The sequence below is a fragment of the Miniopterus schreibersii genome (assembly GCF_964146895.1).
Source record: "Miniopterus schreibersii genome assembly, chromosome: 5".
Lineage (NCBI taxonomy): Eukaryota > Metazoa > Chordata > Mammalia > Chiroptera > Miniopteridae > Miniopterus > Miniopterus schreibersii.
In genome coordinates, this window is record NC_138106.1 from 28,516,314 (window position 1) to 28,535,922 (window position 19,609).

A 19,609-nucleotide genomic window follows, 5' to 3' on the forward strand; every position below is an offset into this window, starting at 1 on the left:
ATCTGGATTAACAGAAAAGGTTTCCAAGCGGCCTCACTGCCAGCTGTATCATTTCATGCCGGTATATCTCCACACCACCACCTAGGAGTAGTTCTGGATCACTGCTGTTGTCATGGTCACATTCATCCTCGGGGCCCCAGTGACTTCTTTCCTGGTATTCAAGACTCTCAACTGTGTGCATCTCACAATCTATACCTAACTCCTGTGTTTTCTCCAGTATAAATCTTATCATCTGCTGTGCTGGTTTCACTAAGTTGTGCCAGCCTGTGCTCACCCTGCTTCGGAACTTTTCTTTGTGCTTTTCCACCCAGAAACACCTACATTTTCTCCCCATTTTTTCTCTATTCAGTTGATTACTATCCTTCCAGATGTATGTAATTTAAATCCCACCTTGTCGACAAAGGGTCTCCTGAATATTTCATTACGCCCTTTAAACTCCTAAAGAACATCCATTCCATCTATACTTTAGAGTGATTCTCTTAACGTTTCATGGGGCTATGTCTTATCTACCCAACAAGTTTTAATCCTCTTGAATATCACACCTTCAGGTATGCTCATGCTCCTACAACTTGGTGCTTAATCAATACTTGAATTGAATCTAAAAACAAACTTTTTTGAAAACTGAATTTTTAATAATCCAAATAAAAATAAACTTCAAAAAATCAAACGAATGAAATGTTCAGAGCTTCTGAGATATGATTTATTTCTCCGTCACTAAAGTTAGAAACAAATATCTCACAGTCTTTGTTCTTCATTTCATTGAAACCTTAAGTGGTTTCTGTTCAACTTATGAAGGGTGAGTGAGGTAAAATAGTCTGTAACAAATAACTCAGTAGGGTAGATGTTCAATAAACAGAGCAGCTTTGCCTGAATGGAAAAATTAGTTTCAGATTCAGGTTGTACCCTAGTTGCAGCTTGATCCTAGGAAATATGGACTCTTAGCCACAAAAGAAAACTGGATTAATAGAGATAGTCTGGTCATTAGCACCAGAAAAGCATCTGCAAAAACACGAGATATTGATTGAAGATCAGCACACTCATTTTTATAGTTGAAAGATAGCTTTATTTGTTATGAAGCTAAATATTCGTAAAATGAAATTTGAGCTCTCTAGAAGTAAAGTACAAAACATAGATGCCATCGTCATCGGTATTTTCTGTTGGACGCCTCATCATAAAAACATCCAGCAGATTGTAAATGAACTTTGAAAAGCAATTTTTAAAAAAGAAAAAGCATAGAGATTTTAAAACTCTTTTCAGAAATACGCAAATTTGTTAGTGTTCTATCATCATCTTTCTCTAAGTTTCACTTCCTTTTCATTTTCTGGTGTCTATGTCACTTCTCTGCCCTTTGTCCATAACAAAATGTACTGACATTTTGAGTTAGAGCAAAATCTCATTTTTAAAGGTCCCAATTGCTCAGTGTAAGATGGGACGATGTCAGTTTTATATGACTTCTTTTTACTGATCAGTTTCAGAGTTTAGCTTCTACAGTGCCTCCGTAATGCCGACACTTTATCATGACTTCTTTCCCAGTCATTTTCTAAGTTTTATCTTGCACTCCTTTTTATGCCAATACTTCTGTCTTGGAAGTTAGCCACAAATTCACATCAGCAAGAAAATAGCAAAAGGCAGCAACTTTGCAACTTAGTTATCATTATTGCCCCCCCCCCATAAATAATACAACAGCTCCTACTTTTAAAATCATTGATAGCATATTTAAATTTTTGCATTTAATGTGTGAGAAGAGTGTATGTATAATGAATCTTTGCACAATAAATTAAATTTTCCCTTTTACTTCCATTATAATTTCAGAGTTATACATGCAAGTGGAAAAAATTGGTTTTCATTCCTAAGATTCCTAATTTTCACTTCGGGCTGCTGTTCTACTTCTCCAAACCAGCCTTTATATATTTTGTCTTATAACCCATATATAAACTTTGAAAAACAAATAATTCCCACAGGACTCTTATGCATAGTTCATTTCTAGTTCACTTTAAACTCTTACTGATTTCAAAGTTTTATGTTTAATCCGTTGTATTGTATTTATTCTGGGGAAGTTCCTTAATTCCATCCCCACCAAAGTAGATTTGAGATAATACAAACAATGAAGATACTGCTGTTCCCTTCAATGTTTACTAGACTCACAAACAGTGAAATAACAACATTAGAACAATCAACAAGAGAATGAGGAGAGACAAGAGGAGAGTCAAGGGACTCATCCCAGATAGGCAGAAAGTTTTTAATGGTTAGTAAGAAATGGGGTGAATAAAGAAAACCTTGATAGGAGTGAGGCTGGAGGGAAGGGGACAAGGGGGATTGGTCAAGGGACTCAGGTCAGAAGGGTGAAAAATTTTAGATGGTTATAAAAAATGGGAGGAGTAAAATGGACAGCATAGAGAGAAAAAGAGATAGAAAAGGTAATAAATAGCTTCAGTGATATGGAGAATAGAAGGAGTAGAAGTAACAAATGTCCAGTTTAAACCCTTAAATGAATGAATAATAAGAGTTAAGGGACTGAAGTATTAAAAAATGAATGGCAATTATTCAGAATTTATGAGCGACATGATTCTTTAGATTATAAAGCACAATGAATTCTAAGCATAAAAATTATACCTAAACACATCTCAATTAAACTGTAGAATATTAAACAAAAATATAATTTTAAAAGCACTAGAAAGAAAAGATTATCCACAAAGAAATGATATTTGACTTCTCAACAGCAAAGATATAAGTCAGAAAGCAGTAAAATAATATTTTCAAAGTGCTAATTTTTCAATTTAGAATTTTATATCCAGCTGAACTGTTATTCAAGAACCAGGGTGAATTAGAGATATTTTGACAATTAGAAATAGAGTTTAATACCAACAGACCCTCCCTTACTATGGGAACTTCTAAGGATATACCCTACAAAGAATAAAATAAAACTCAGAATGACTGAAATGTAAGAAAAAATTAGTAGATATGTATAGAAGATAACTACTGATAAATGTTGACTATGTGAAAACAATGATCACTGTAATAACTAATTTGGGGCATAAGGGAAAACAATTAAATTGAAATAAAAATATGGGATTTATATGTTAGGGGGGTTAATTTTAGTTACAATATTCTAAGACCTGTATTGTTGAGTAAAGAAAATTATTAAAATTTTCAATTCTGTTAAGATATCTATACATATTAAAATCTCAAACCTAATCCTTAAAAAACAGATACATAATTTATAATTTGCAAATCTAAAACAGAAAAAATATAGGAAAAAACCCTTGAAGAAAATAAAAGAAGAAAAGTTAGAAGGCAGGGCAAGCTCATGGAATAAAAAGCCCATGGTAGAAATAAAGTAAATCAACAAAGATTTATTTAGCACTTATTATGTGCCAGGTGCTATTTAAGCCAATGGGATACATCAGTGAACAAAACAGACAAAAATTCCTGTGTTTCAGGAACTTATATATTGGGTGAAACACTCAAGCAAGTCAGGAATTGTTAAAAGACAGAGACTAACTAACTAAATAAAAGTCAGTTATAAACTTTTTAAGAGACTATCAAAAAGGCACACAAAATGTTGCAAGTAAAAGAATGTGAAAATAAATACCAGAAAAATATTTACCAGGATAAAACTGGTGTTTTTATATTAATATAAGGCAAATACATTTTAACACACAAGGCAGTATTAAGGCCAAATAACATAATTACATAATGATAATAAACAATTCATAAGGAAAGTTTAACAATATTAAAAGTGTATGGGCTTTAAGCCAAAACTTAGAGAGTAAAAATTGGCAAAATTATCAGAATAAACTGGCAAATTCACCACCCTTATTATTTCAACATTTTTCTATATACTAATTAATCAAGCAGATAAAAAATTAGTAGCATATCCAGAAGATATGGGTAATTTTCAAGCTTGAGCTAATGGACACATAAAAAACCTGCATCTGAAAATGAGAAAAATACATTTTTCTCAAGCATCAGTGTAGTGTTCATGAGAGTTAACCATATACTAGGCCATAAACCAGGCCTCAAAAATTTCAGGAGTTATTATAATTTAGATTATGTTTTTAAATATGATAAAATGAGGTTAAAAACCAGTAACAAAGGTGACTAAACATTTCCTAACACTTAGACATTAAGAATGACACATCTAAGTAAGCCCAAGGCTCAAAGAAGATTTCATTTTGGCGCTAGAAAACGTTTTAAGATGAAATATAGTAAAATGTTGTTTTTCCAAATTTGTGGGATGCAATCAAAATCATTCTTGAAAAATTTTTAGTCTTTACTAAAAAATGGGGAGTAGTTGAAAATTTATGAGCTTAGAATCCAATGAAGGAAACTAGATGATAAAAAAATGAGTACCTAAAATGTGAAAGAAAGAAAAAAAAAAGATATGAGAGCAGAAAGTAATGGAATAAGTAAAAAGCAAATATATAATAGAGAGGATCAACAATGCTAAAACATCCAAGAAAACAGATAGAGACTTCCTTAACTTGCTAACAAACATTTTTAAAAACCTACAGTAAATATTATATTAAATGGCAAAACGTTAAAATATTTTGCTTTAGAATCTGGAGCAACATGCGGTGCTCACTATCCCTTCCTCTATTCAACACTGTGTTGTGATCCCAGCCAGAACAGCCGCACAAGAAAAAGAATGAATGGATATCTTTATGTGCTCTAGTAGGGCTGTATTCTTAAACAAGACAAAGTCATAAGTCATTAAAATTTTATAAAATGACATTAAAATTTAAACTTCAATTCATCAAAAGACAACATATAAAAGACATGCCTCTTATTGGAATAAGATATAAAATTCTCCAATAAATCAATAATAAAACTATTCAGAAAACCAAATGAGCAAAGGATATGAACATGTAACTTACAGGAATATATAAATAGTAAAAATGCCATTTTTATAGATTTGAAAAATTTGTATGTCATTTAAGGGAATGTAACCATGGGTCAACGAATGACACAACAAGATATTCAACTTGATTAATAGTCAGGGAAATATGTATTTTTAAAAAATGTGTGATACCATTTCCCATTCACGAGTTGGCAAAGTTTTTAAAAACTCTGACAGCACTAGATTGATGATGATATATATCAATAGGCAATCTTGTACACTTGTATTTGGATGGTGAGACAAAAAACCACTTTAATAAGCAATTTGGCAATGTATAACAAGTTGAAGATGCTTATGCTTTATGACTCAGAAATTAATTCTGCTCCTTAGTATATGCTTCAGAGAATTTCTTGAACATGTACATGCACAAGAAGACCATACAAAAATGTTCATACCACTTTTGTTTGTGATAACAAAATATTGGAAACAACTTAAATGACTAGTAACATTAGATTTCATTTATAAATTTAGGTAAATCACACAAACACTGAAGATAAATGAAGTGGAGTATATTGTATAAACATGGATGAATCTTATAATATTGAATAAAAGAAACTTGCAGACATATGCAAATAGTAAAAATAGTATTTATATAAATTTTAAAAATATGGAGGATAATTCTATACACCTTTTAAGGATACATACAGGGTGGGGCAAAAGTAGGTTTACAGTTATACGTAGGGAAAGTAATACAATAGTTAATAAATAATAATATAAGAATAAACTCTGTGTTTCATGTACTCACAACTGTAAACCTACTTTTGTCCCAACCTGTACATGTATATCCCTATAGTATATAGTAAAAGCACAAAGGTATGTATATCAGTGATAAACACTGGAAATTAGGAAAACTGTTTCACCTATAATAGCATCAAAAATAATAAAATAATTAGAAATAAACTTAACTCAGCAGGTTAGACATGTACACTGAAATTTATAAAACATTGCTGTAAGAAATTAAAGAAAAATAGATGGAAAGACATCTTGTATTTATGGATTGGAAGACTTAACATTCAGATGTCAATAATGCCTAAAGCAATCTAGAAATTCAATTCAATCCCTATCAAAATCCCAACAGAGTTTGTTTGCAGAAATAGAAAAGTCCATCCTAAAGTTCATATGGAATCTTAATGAACCTGAAGAGCCAAAACAATCTTGAAAAACTGGGCCACAAGGTCATCAAGAAACACTACTAAGGTTTAAGTTAGCTGTGAAATGGGACTCAAATGCTGAATATGCAAAGCTAAATTAAAAAATGGTAACACTAAAAAATAGAAATTTCTAATTCTATGAAAGATCCACATGTAAAATTTAAAATTGAGGAAGCAGAGACATTGTTTTATGTGATTAGGAGTTCATTCTTTAGGGGTTTTAATGCTCGGCTGCATGATTTATTAGATGGCAGTGCCTAATAAATGGTGATAATATTACAGAGTAGCTAGATTAGACAGCATAAGTGAGTGTTTCAGGAAAAATAAAGTCTTAACATATTTACCTTAATACCCCCTTAGTTAGTTCTGTCCGTTTGGAAATGGTTATCAAGTATTATTTGTTGCTGTTGTTTTTTTAAATATACAGACTGGAGTAACTGGTGATGGATAAAAACCTGAGAAACTGGCAAAGCTACCAAGACCAACATTTTAATATTTTAAGAACAGCGCCTTTAGCTCTGTATTTGAGGGATCTTGTTACTTTGGGACTGACCCTCTGTTTCTAACAGGAATCCTGTGGTGCAAATATGAGATGATTTATCATCTTTACAACCATTCTGTCTGTGACACTTTCATAATAATATTGGGGATATGGTTTCTTTAATTCTATAACCACTTCTATTTGAGAGAGCAACTTGCAAAGAGGAAAATAGTCTGAACTTAAAAACTCCTGATCATGATAAAATTATAATATTTTAAAGAAGAAAGAATAAAATGAGAAATTTTAACTTCATGTTTTAGAGAGCATAAAAATGTATTATCCTTAGTGGTAAATGATGACTGTACAGGAACAAAGTTATACATTTTAGTGAAAAGCAATTTTTAAAGGTCTATTTTAAAACAATGTATTATTTCTCTGAACATGCATATTTACTCTTGGGAGTTAAATTACATTGGAAAGACAAAATATGACTCTATCCACCTAAGTGTTAAAGTAATTGATATCTTATCCAGAAAACTTTTCTATTAAACATTACTAACCACAAATCTATTACTGAATATTTATTTATTTAACAAATAAATCTTGATATTTTCATCAAGAGAAGGCAGGATATGCTTATTGCATTACTTTATTATTATTAAAATACAACCATGCAAGAATAAGAATTATACAGAATTGCATTATTTCATTGGAATGTATGAATAAAAATCTCAAGAAAAATCTTTATAAGTGAAAACATAATAATTCTGGGGCTGGTGAATTATTATTTGTTTTATATACTCTGACTACTCTGCATGAATCAAGCTGGATTTTTCTTTAAATAAGAAAAATGGATAGCTGCACTGCTAAAAATTCAGTAATTTTTTTTCTCCATGAAACAATACAGTTCTATATGACATGGATTTAAGATTTCGATGCATCTCACTATATTCCCAAAATAGCAAAGGATGCACAGAAAAGTTCCTGAAGATGCATCGGCCTGGTTGTCCCACGAGGCAGATTTGAATTTTAATCTTCCCTCATCAATCTCACAGAGGTTATAAGGGCAATAGAGTCCTAGTACCTATCTGAAGTGGTGTTTTTTTTTTCTTTCTCATAATAACTAATTCATTTTATCTAGTCAATAAAAAATTAAAAATATTTAGAGCTATGTGCATTTAAAAATGAATTTACTTTTATAGTTTTTCCCTTTGAATCTGTTTTTCATGTGGAAATTCCTGACAAGGGTGACTGTGAATTGGGGGCTGGCTAGAGAGAGCGCACTGCCTGGGGGAGCTCTATCGTGAGCTCTCTTCCCGCTCATCACCATCACCTCTGCCAGCTATTGCTGGGCTCACGGCACTATCACGTGATCAAGGGATAATGAATTCAACACTCTCTAGGCTTGATGAAGGTGACCTGGAGTTGGGCAGAGTTTCTGAGTTGGAGGTTTGTCTGCCAGTCCCTGCTGGGTGAATTAAATGTGCTAGTCTCCAAGTTTTAATGATAATAACTACTTATCCAGGAAAACTTTGATAGGTAGATTCCTCATCCAAGACCTTTGAGGTACAGATATTATGACCTTCATTGTTGACTGTTTATTTAGACGAGCTCTGTAATTTAGAAATTCTTACTATGGCTTCAGTTTCTCTTGCTGCAATGAAAACTATGTAGTTGTATTCTTTCTTTCATGGGCATTGGTATCTCTCCTGAAATGTTATCTTTCTGGGTGGGAACGGATACATGTGTAAGGGAGCATCCACCTGTAGTTGCCTGCGGGAGGAAGAGTGAGCGCGAGGTAGAACAGAATGTGCACAGACTCTGAATGTTTCTGAGGATGGAGTTGACTGCACGTGGAGGAGAGTTTGTTTATTCAGTCACTGAGTTTGCATGAATTCATTGTGTACATTGTGGTTGGCGTAGTAGGCTGCTTACTTGTTATGATGTAAGGCAGTGAATTGGTTAGAATAAAGCTAACTGATTTTACAAACAACCTGCAAATCTCAGTGATCTACAGCAAAAGAATTTCATTGTCTGCTCATGTGGGTATTCAGTGGTTTACCTTCCACATGGTCACTCAGGGATCCAGGCTTCTTTTGTCTTGTGGCTTCTTTAGTTTCATGGTCCTATACACTTAGTCAGTGGCTAGGGAAAGACAGTTCTGTATGGTATGGTGCTATGGGCCAGGCCTGGAGGTGGCATGCATTATTTCTGTCCACATCCCATTGGCCATTATTCAGTCACAAGCCTCACATAACTGTAAGGGGGGCTGAAATATATTCTAGTTGCATGCATGAGGGGAAAAATAGTTTGGTAAACACCTAGCAAGTCTCTGCCACCTTTGGTGGCAAGGACTTCTATTCCAAACTTCTCCCTTATCTGTTTTCTCCTCCATCAATTAGAGTCAGCCTTCCACCGCACAATTAGAACTTAGGTTTTAATTGTAAATATTCTTTAGAAAGATATCATCAAGTATTTACCCTGAAGTATAAATTAATGAAGTCATATCCTTTCTTGGGAGCAGGTATATTCTAGCAGTACCTAGAATAGTATCTGGAATATATGTGCTCAATAAATGTTTGGTGAATATATGAGTAAATGTACAAACTACCCATGTTCATTGTAGATCCTCTTCTTGTCCTGAAGGTTTTGGGATTCTGGTGTGTGAAGAAAGAGAGAAGATAAATGGCAGAATTACATAGCAAGTTGGGTAGAGGGCTAAAACTACCTCCAGTCTCTAATGGAGCAGAGAGGGTTTCTAGAGTAAGACTCAGAGGTGACTGGATTCACAAGCCAGCATTCTGGCAAAGAGAGGGAATCTCAGAGAGTGGCTCTGAGTTGGGCCAACTTGTGTGGTAGGGGTGGCTGGTGTATATATTAAGAAGCTACACCATGGGGCAGCATGGGAAACATATAGGTGCTCTTGAGTCATCTGATATGTCACATAAATGAGCCCATCATTGGCTCTGCTCAAGCCAACAGAGCTGATCTCAGGTTGCACTGGCCATGCAATCGGCAGCTGTATCCGCCTGCACTAGACTCCTGAAGAGGACCCTTTCCTCACATTCCCACTGACTCCTTTGGACACTGGGCACATAGGAGTTCTGTGAAAGTGGGAACGAGACCAGGGGAAGAAGAAAATCTTGTGGAAAAAAGGGGAAGAAAGCTAGTGAATTTGATTAGATGACTAAATAGAGATTAAATGATTGGATGGGGACTGAGACCCCCTGGGATGAGATAGAATATATTTTTGGCTCTGGGAAGACCAAAGGTGAATATGTGTAGGTAAAAGAAAAAAAAAATCTTCTGTTTTAAACATCTGCTCTACGATTGTCCAGTCACACCTGCTACATGATGATTTGTTGAAATATATAACTGAATACATTTTTGGCAGGATAGGAGCTTCTTAAATTCTATCTGTAAGGTGAAGAGAAGGAGAATCCTGGTTTTGGGTGGTGCTCACAAAAGAAGGTAGCTACTCTTCTAGGCCCTGTCTCTCTTGTGTGACTCACTTTCTAACTATTGCCCTTGGCTACTGAATGCCTGTGGCAACTTCCACTCTGCACTTCCTGTGAAAGATACCTAGATGCTAAAGATAGTATTTCACCCTCCCTCTTCTTATGCTTTGTGCCTTCACTCACCTTGGAGCTACCTGGGGGGAAAGAGGCCATGCTACTGGGACTGTATACACACAGTTAGCAACAGTGGTTTCACCATCACTCCAGCAATGACTTTGGGGAGTGAGGACTCGTTAATCATTCGCAACGGAGACGAGTAATGTCATCAGTGCAATAGCCTTGTTAGCTCAAAGTACAGGTTCTACAGAGCGAAGACCCTCAACAGTCCCGAAGAAATTTAAAAGTCTAGGCTGCCTTTTCTATCTCCCCTTCTTCCTCCAGATGCTGTCTTTCCTCTCTAGGTTCTCATATAACACTGTCATACTCCAGCAATTAGTCATTATAAAGTAATAGAAACAATCGTTAATAACTTATAATTATCTTCTCTTCCAAAGCATAAGATCCTTTAGCATGAGTCATCTTGCCAGCAGATCATAATTCATCTTGATAACAGGTTTGATAGAGTTATATGAGACATGAATCTGGCTCATTAATGTTATTATTGTTTTTAAACTATCAGTGACAACAGTGCTTCCTAAGTATTAACTAATCTTCATGGCTCCTCCGTGAAGTAGGTTAAATATAACTGAACTTATTCTACCAGTAGAGGGTTGGCAAGCTGGTGGCCTCTTCAATGAATCTCTCTTCGTTACCAACAGGGCTGAGAATAAAATGGAAATTGCTGAATTTAATTCATTTTCCATGACACCAGATAGACATGACTTTTGCATGCTATAAGTGCTCCTCCCAAACCCCCTTAAGATATCCATAACAACATAATAAATGACTTATAACAATTAGCAAAAAATGTAGGTTCTGAACCATTTTTCTCTACTTCCTTACAAAACGTTCAGATGAAGTAAATCAGTATCAATTTATTTACTGCACTTTCTGCTCTTCCCTTTCTCTGCCCTCAGATTCTCAATTGTTCCTTAGGGATTCATTATTTAATCATTGGTTAGATTTATTTACTTTGTTTCTCCTGAAGAGCTTGAGTAGGGAAAAAAAAGGTCTCCATAGAATTTAAATTTAATGCTTCCATCACATCTCTGCTCCTATCCGATGGAAACAGTGTAGCCCAATGTCAAATCCAAGGCCCGCTGCCACTGATTTGCTAGGCATCTTTGGAAGAGCTGTTTGTTTTCTCTGATTGTTGATTTCTTGTTTCTAAATGAGAAACATCTTACTCACTTCACATGTTATGGGAATATCAAGAGGTAATGGATGTAGAATGCCTGGCATATTAAAGGTGATCACTAATGGAATGTATTATTTATCATATAATTCAGTGACTTGGCCTCAAAGCCCCGAAAGAAGGAATGATGGGCCCTTAATAGAAAGATGTGATATTAGGCCTGCACATTTAGAGATTTTGCTTAACATGGCATTTGTTGTTAAGAGCTGTTAATTTAGTACAAGAAAGCTCCTGCCTTAATTCAGTACAACAGCACTTGGTACATAGTAGATAGCAAAAAGTATTTCTTAATGAATAAATAAAAGCAAGTGGCTTCCAAAGACAAAAAGAGGAAAACAAGATAATACTAGTGTTGTGTCCCCTGTGTCCACTTGGCTCTCCACATGTCCCTTTGATATCAGTGATCCAAGAACATAAGGCAAGAGGGAGGTTTGAGGTGTGAGGTGGATGGAGGAAGGAAAGTAGAAATAGCAGGAACTGGGGAGAAAATCCACCTTCAAGAAGATACTGTAATCATCTAGTTTGCTGATGAAGGATGTGGGGAAAGGTGGTATTTTACCCAAGGTTATTCCTTTATTTTAAAAACCTTAGAGTTTCTAGGTTTTATTCCTTGTCTTAAAATGTAGAAAACACAATGGCACAAGGAATATTACATTAGACCCACAGGGCTAGCCCTTCTTAAACCCTTAAAATAACTTCTCATTTCAACTCCTCAGATAAAACCACTGTACCCCTAAAGCCGAAACAATAAACAAACCTGAAATGGTTCTCTATTCGTTTTTAAATCCTCACCTTTGGACATGCTTAGAGAGAGGAGGGAAGAGGGAGAGAAACATCGATGTGAGAGAGAAGCTCCGATCAGTTGCCCTCTGCACAGGCCCCACCGGGGATCGAACCACAACCCAGGCACATGCCGGGCCTGGGAATTGAACTGACGACCTCTAGGTGCCCGGGACCACGCTCAACCAACTGAGCCACTCCAGCTGGGCCTCTGTTTGTTTTAATGGAAATAAAGTACCAGCTGACAATGCGAAGAGACTGAGTTTTACCTGTGTAGATATATTCCACATATGCAGGGTGAGTTTTTGTGAAGACCTCTTTTACTTTTTCCACTTTATCAGCTCTGATTTTTGTTGCAAACGGTGTGTACATAACTGAGAATGCTTCTGCTCTGGTGATGGCTTCTTCAATCATGGCCTGAGGGGAAGCAAACAACCCATTTGGCATCAATAACAACACAGGGCTTTTTAAGAATGTAAAATAATATAATTACCTTTATGGATGATTTAAAAATCTATATACTGTACTGCAAAGATAACATATTTTGGCCTTGAATATTCATTAGAATGAAATTCTAATTAGTTCTGGAAATACTATTTCATATTAAGGAAACCAATTAAACGAAGAAAGTTTGTAAACAGACACCTCTGAACTGAGCTTGCTTTAAGATAAAAATAAAATTTCTGTTTTCTAAGGTGTCACTTTTTTACTTGATTTAAAGAATCAAATTCTTAAATCTAACATAATTATTATACTCACAAACAGACATTGATGAGCAATTTGTACTTTCAAAAAACTAACTGAAGTGTCTAGAGCTAAGTATTTTCTATAAATAACATGACAAACTAGACAAACCAGATTTTTTTCTTCTTCCAATACCTGGGAAAGCCCTCTGGAACAAGAAAAGCCTTCTCAATGGCCGTCCAACAAAGCCTCCCTTCTACCCAGATCACAAGAACTGTTTGAGATGGATTTGGCTATTTAAGAATTTAATAATTTCTTTAAATTTTCTTTGCTCATATACCATTCTTGATAAAGCCTGCCATCACCCTGAACTTTCTGTTTTAAGTAGATCCATTATTATTTGAAACAGACCAAAAAGAAAGTTATGAGAAGTTTTAAAAGGAATTTATTCCTTTCCTACAACTTTTCCTTCTAATGAGGCTTGGACATTGAATTAAAAGTAGAAATGTCTGTTGTAATCTTATTTTTCTAAAAATAGCATAAGGCATTATAAAAATTTATATTCCTGTATAGGAATAATTTTTCCCCCTGATAAGTAATAGTGCCAAAATCCAATAAGGAAAGACAATAGATCTGAACTTTCTGACAAAGAAAAAAGACATTTAACAAACAGCAATTTATATTATTGTGTCATAGTATTTTGTAAACAAGTTTCTGGTTGATATTAAAAGCAATAAGGAGTTGATTTTAAACTGAGAAGCGCCTAATTTAACTTGTTCATTGCCTGCTCCATGTGCCAGTGACTTCAAATGGCCTCTATAATCATCTATATTGCGTGTAAAAGAGCAGCTTTGCAAGAATTTTCTGGATGCAAAGGATCTTCCTTTCTCTGAGACTCGAACTAGAAAAATGACGTAAATTTTTAAATCTAAGTTTTATATTTGTTGTGGGGCAAATGTCTGAATGGCTGAATGAAAGAATTTACATTGCCCACAGCTCTATCCTTTCCCTGTTGGAGGAACTGGAAAGAAACAAAGAATACAATAGTGACATCAAATCCAGAGCTTACACTCGGACGGACGGAGTTGTGAGTGTGCAGCAGGGTTTAGATGCCAACTTTGAAAGTCTAACAAGGGTAATACAGGCGGTAGGTTTGGACTTCAGGGGTGCAGATTAAGAATTTAAGCAAGGTGTTTAGACACCAGGTTCTGGTGCTCCAGCAAAAGTAAAGATTCTTTAGCTTGAGTAGGAGAATAATTTCTCCAGATCGGTGCTTGCATATGTTCACTGCTGGAACTAATCCTGGGATGGCCTATCCAGACCAAAAAGTAAGTAAGTAGTACCTCGATGCATGTGGAGTGACGTGCTGGACAGGGAAGCTGTTCTAGACCTCAGTTCTAAGGTCACAATCTGACCTTACCGCCTTTTGTAAACTGTTGGTCAGTATCAGTTAGCTTGGGCTGCCATAACAAAATATCACATGTATTCTTATAGTTCCAGGGGCTGGAAGTCCAAGACCAAGGTGTTTGCAGGGTCAACTTCTCAGGTTGTTCTCTTTTGCATGTAGATTGCCTGTATAGCTTCTCCGGGTGTTTTCACGTGGTTTTTCCTGTGTGTGTGTCTGTACTTGAATCTTCTCTTCTTATTAGGACACCAGTCATATTGGATTAAGACCCATCCAAATATCTCACTTTAACTGAATTATCCCATTTACAAATACAATCACAATCCCAGCACAGGGCTAGGATTTAAGCATATGAATTTTGGGGGACACAATTCAGCCAGTAACGGTTCCTAACACCCAATTAGCTTTTCTAAATACCTTGGTGAAGGGTATTTTCCTTTAAATTCTGGGTCAAAAAAATTTAGTGAAGGGATTCAATTCCCTAGTTTTCTTCCAGAAAGACATTCACAGTATTGCAGTGAGGCCAGGAGAGAAGAAAACACTCTCTCCATCTCATTTCTCTTCCAACCGCTGGCAGATTAAGTGACTTCTGCAGGGTAGCTTTGCTAAGCCATCTCACAGCAGGGACAGTAAGACTTGTGCCGAAGAGCCTACACCAGCTTTTTTTGCAAGTGGCAGAAGTGTGGCAGCTTGATCTGCTTGTTTAAGGCACTGCACTGCTGGCAGGATGCTCAAGGCATTGCATGGAGGCTTTCAGAGGGCTCTCCATGTAGGAGGGTGTGTGCTGGAGCACAGCCTCTCTCGCTTCCCACTCAGAGCCAATAGAGATGGGGTTCTTTCGTGGCTTCTGCCTCTATCTTGAAGATGGGTAAGGAAGTACATGATTGAGAAGACTGTGTAAGTAAGGATAAGAATTGAATTCCCCATGGAGATACTTTCTCCAAGGCAATTATTATAGCTCCAAGAAGAAATATTGAAAAACAGAGTAGAAATGAGAATACAGATTACTCTTTTACTAGATCCTGACAACATCCTTGCTACGTTTTAATGGATTACATATTTTGTTCTGGAGGTGAAAATCCTGAGGCTTTGGACCTGTTTCACATTGCTCTTGCCAAGGAATGGAGATATCTCTATATCTATCTATATCTATCTATCTATCTATCTATCTATCTATCTATCTATCTATCTATCTATCTATCATCTATCTATCTATCTATCTATCTATCATCTATCATCTATCTATCTATCTATCTATCTATCTATCTATCTATCATCTATCTATCTATCTATCTATCTATCTATCTATCATCTATCTATGTATATGTGTGTATATATATGTACATATATATATTTATATCTTATATATACAGTTCTGGTACATTATTGAATAACTCCTTAATGAAACAACCTTGAAAACAATTTGCTGTATTTAAATCATGGGGATTTTGGGTTAGAAACCAAAACACCAGGTTTTCATTTTGTGACAGCAATTTAGAGTTGGCCTTGTCTTTCATGAAGAGTCTATTATGTGAATATTTAAAAATTATACTTAAGGATTTAAAAAAACTAATATATTTTATAATAATTATAGATTCAAAATATAGATTTTAACTCACTTTTTATCATTAGTCAAAGATTTCCCTTGATTTGAAAACAGAGGAAGAGAACAGATGAGAAATTGCAGCTTGTAAAAAGTAGCAGTGCTAAAAATGAAGGCAGATCTTAAATGATGGTTTTTAATTTGACAAAAGTTTTCAGTAATTGAGTCATTCTTTCCCAATGTATGAGTTTCTATGGTGTCCATAAATGTTGCACATGTGCAGAGAATGGGGGGAACAATCGGTCCACGTGTCCTGTTGTTACGTGTACATCACTGTTAATTGTGCCTTCTCTGCTACTACACAAAAAGAAACTTTGAAATTAGGTGTTTACCACTTGGAGGTCTGAATAACTCTCTCTTGTTATCCTCACATTTATCAAGTTTTTAACCTTATAGTAACATAAACCAAGAGTGTATGCTGGCAGCTCATTTCCTCTACAAACAGTAACAATAATTGCTCCTTGTACTTTAGCTAAGCAAAAAGGGACACTTGCTACCTCTCAAATCAACTTGCCCAGGATAACTGTATAAGAAGACACTATGGGGGAGACAGGAGGAGAGAGATACTCTATCAAGGGTAAAGGAAAAGCAATCGAAGTAGAGGGAAAAGATGACTAGCAAAATAGAAACAAAATTCAACTCCCTCTTCTAAACCCAAGAGGGTTGGTTCTTCCTGGTAAATTTTTAAGAGCAGGTGCCCAGGAAAAATCTGGCAGAAGCTATAAACCTCAAACATTTTCAACATAATGGGATTATAAATTTTTTCCCCCTATCTTTTTGCTGGAGGATTTGGAAAAGTAACCTTCTAACTATGTATCCAGTAATGGTGGCTCAGTAAGTAGAAATCCTGTCACTTCTAATTAGAAAATGTGATCAAATTATTATAGATATATTTTCAAATTATTCCTTTAATATTCCCAAAATCAGGGTTAGCCATGATTGCAGTAAATGGCTTTACTTCCAGGGTTACATCTGGTGGAAACCTTGGGAATTTTCCAGCCCAGTTCACTCAATTGGATCATTGTGACTTGGAGAGGCTTAAGTGACTTTTCTTTTTCTTTTTAAAAAATCTATCTTTATTGATTTCCAGAGAGAGGGAGAGAGAGAGGGAGAGAGTGAAACATCAATGATGAGAGAGAATCACCGATTGGCTGCCTCCTGCAGGCCCCTGACTGGGGATCGAGCCCGCAACCCGGGCATGTACCCTGACCGGGAATCGAACCTTGATCTCCTGGATCCTAGGTCAATGCTCAACCACTGAGCCATGCCCAGCTGGGCTTAAGTGACTTTTCTAAGGATGAACAGCTTTTTATTTTTTGGAATTTCGAATTAGGGTCTCAAATATATTTTACTTTGCCTTTTTAAAATTATGGTTTTACCTCCTGGCTTTCACCCTCCTGTTTACAAGCAGTCATAATAATAAATATTATTTTAAATTCTAAAGTATCCAATTTACTTTAGTTTTGCAATGTATATGAATGCTATATAATTTTGGAACATATATATGTATGTATATATATCCATATAGTGTATGTGTGTATGTGTCCACTATCCAGTCTGGTTAGGGTTAGGATTAAGGTTTTAATTATATACGATGCTTCCATTTGCTGAATAACTTCAGCATTTAATGCCTAAAATTTACCCTGTTAATTTTTAATCATTTATATTTTGTAGCAAAGTTTTATTTCCATGTTCTTTCAGCACAGAACAAAGGAGATCTAAGGTATTTTAAAATCACTCATCTTTATAACCAAGGAAGCTGAGGGTGGTGAGTTCTGTTGACATACCTGATGTCACAGAATTAGAGATGGGAGCAAGACAAGAACCCAAGTCCCCCAAAGCAATGCTTTCTCTTACACTGAGCGGCTTTTCACCCTTCTAATTAGATTGTAAACTAATGGTGGCATAAGATAAGTATTACTTCTCTTTTTCTTTTTCTATGACTGTGATAATCCTGTCTTCAAAGGCAACAATTTGACTCTTACACTAACAGAGAAACGAATGAATCACATTGCATCAAACCTAAACCAGGTCAAGGTCCTTTCCACAAATTAATCCTAACACGAAACAGAATAACCATTCTCCACCTCTACTGGTCACAAGAAGACTTGTTTTGCCCACCAGCCACTCATTAGATTTAGGATATGCTACCAATTAGCATGCCTGTCTCAAAGAGAAACGTTTACAAAAGTTAAATGAAAGGTTTCTTGATAGGGAAACTTAAATAATGTGCTTGGGTTAGTCTAGTTTAGTTAGCGGCAAAGCACATGTAATTTATAAATAGAATTTAAAGTCCTGCTCTTGTTCTAAAGACCCTGAATAATTTTCTGCTTGAGCATCAGAGAGACACCAGCTGATAGAAACCCAGAGTTACAAGTGTGGGTTTCAGCAGCCTCCAGACTCTTCAGGATGCCGCGGAGCTTTTATTCTTGATGACTTAAAATGAATCACCAAAAGGTATCACAGGAATAAATAGCTACATTACTGCAATTATTTCATAAGCACAGCTGGGTAATACTAATGAGTTTTAGGCTCTGTGTGCAGCGGTAAATGCAGCAGGGTTTGGGACGGTTCTGTCGGTGTGCACTCCAGCTCTATACTTCGTTTAGTTGTTTGAAAGTAGGTGGTGTCCGCTTCCGTAACTGTATGCTGTGTTCTGATTGTATTGCTTGACTGGTGGCTTTAGATTAGTGGATGGCTTGCTGGTGTAAACAGCTGATTGATGGCAGGGCTGGGACAAGAACCCGGGGTCCTGGTCCCCAGACTTGTACTGCTTTTTCCACAAAGCATCTGTTTTCTCTCTTGGGCTACTATGCAGATGACTTTGAGTGGAAAAGTCAAGGATGCCCTTGAAAAAGTGCATATTGGAGAAGTCAAAAGAATTCAAGGATGTTTTATTTGAAGGTTGCCGGGCCTTTTTGCCATCAGAAAGCATCCTGCCCTTTTACTTTGCCTATGTAATCTTCATTTAATTCATTGATTAATCTGTAAAACTCATTTATTAATGAAATGAGTGGTCACTGTGCATTGGCTAAGTGCTGCAGATAAATTATTCTGTTTAATTGTTAAGACAATGCTAGAAAAACAAGCATTGTTATCCCATTTTATAGATGAGAAAAACTGAGTCTTTATATTAAACAATATGCCATAGTTCACATAGCTGCTTTGTGACAGCATTTTTGGGATTCAAATCAGTTCTATCTCAGCCAGAGCCTCGTGCTCTGAGCTGTTCATGTTGGGCGGATGCACAGATGAAATCCACAGCCCTGCCTAGCATTAAATAGGATTCCGGGGGGTACAAGATGGCGGTGTAAGGGACAACTGCACCCGCCGCCTCCCGCAACCACATCAAAATCACAACTAAAACAGAACCGCCATCACTCAGAGCCTCCTGAGGTCCAGCTGCGCGGAAGCCCCACAACCAGGGAGCTGAAGAAGCACCGAGACCAGTAGGAGGGGCGGAGACGCGGGCGTAAGGGGCTGAATCTCCAAGACGGGGCCTCGGGCCCACCCCCGGTGCGGCAGGGTAAACCCGGGAGGGAATCTGGGCGGTGGGGGTTTCCCAGAGGAGGGAGGGGTCCCAGCCCCACAGCAGGCCCCCAGCCCAGGGCTCCAGGCCGGGAAGAGATGTCCCCACACCTTCAGGCTGTGAAACCAGCGGGGACTGTCCCTGAGGGTCGCGGAGGCTGCGGGAGCCCCAGCAGCTCCTCTAAAGGGCCCGGCACGGACTCACTCGGACGCTCCCTCTGAGCCCAGCGCCGGGCAGCAGCCTGAAAGGACCCGGGACCCTCGG

The 19,609-nt window shown here is 36.6% G+C and overlaps 1 protein-coding gene across 1 annotated transcript in view; it reads right to left on the minus strand.

Moving 5' to 3' along the window:
• Positions 1 to 19,609, minus strand: part of SPATA16 (spermatogenesis associated 16) — a gene marked incomplete at its 3' end in the record, with an annotated part of 163,949 nt that overhangs the window by 34,406 nt on the left and 109,934 nt on the right. Inside the window, 1 exon segment of the mRNA XM_081138639.1 lies at positions 12,394 to 12,541. Within this exon segment, the coding sequence (XP_080994765.1) occupies positions 12,394 to 12,541 (148 nt within the window).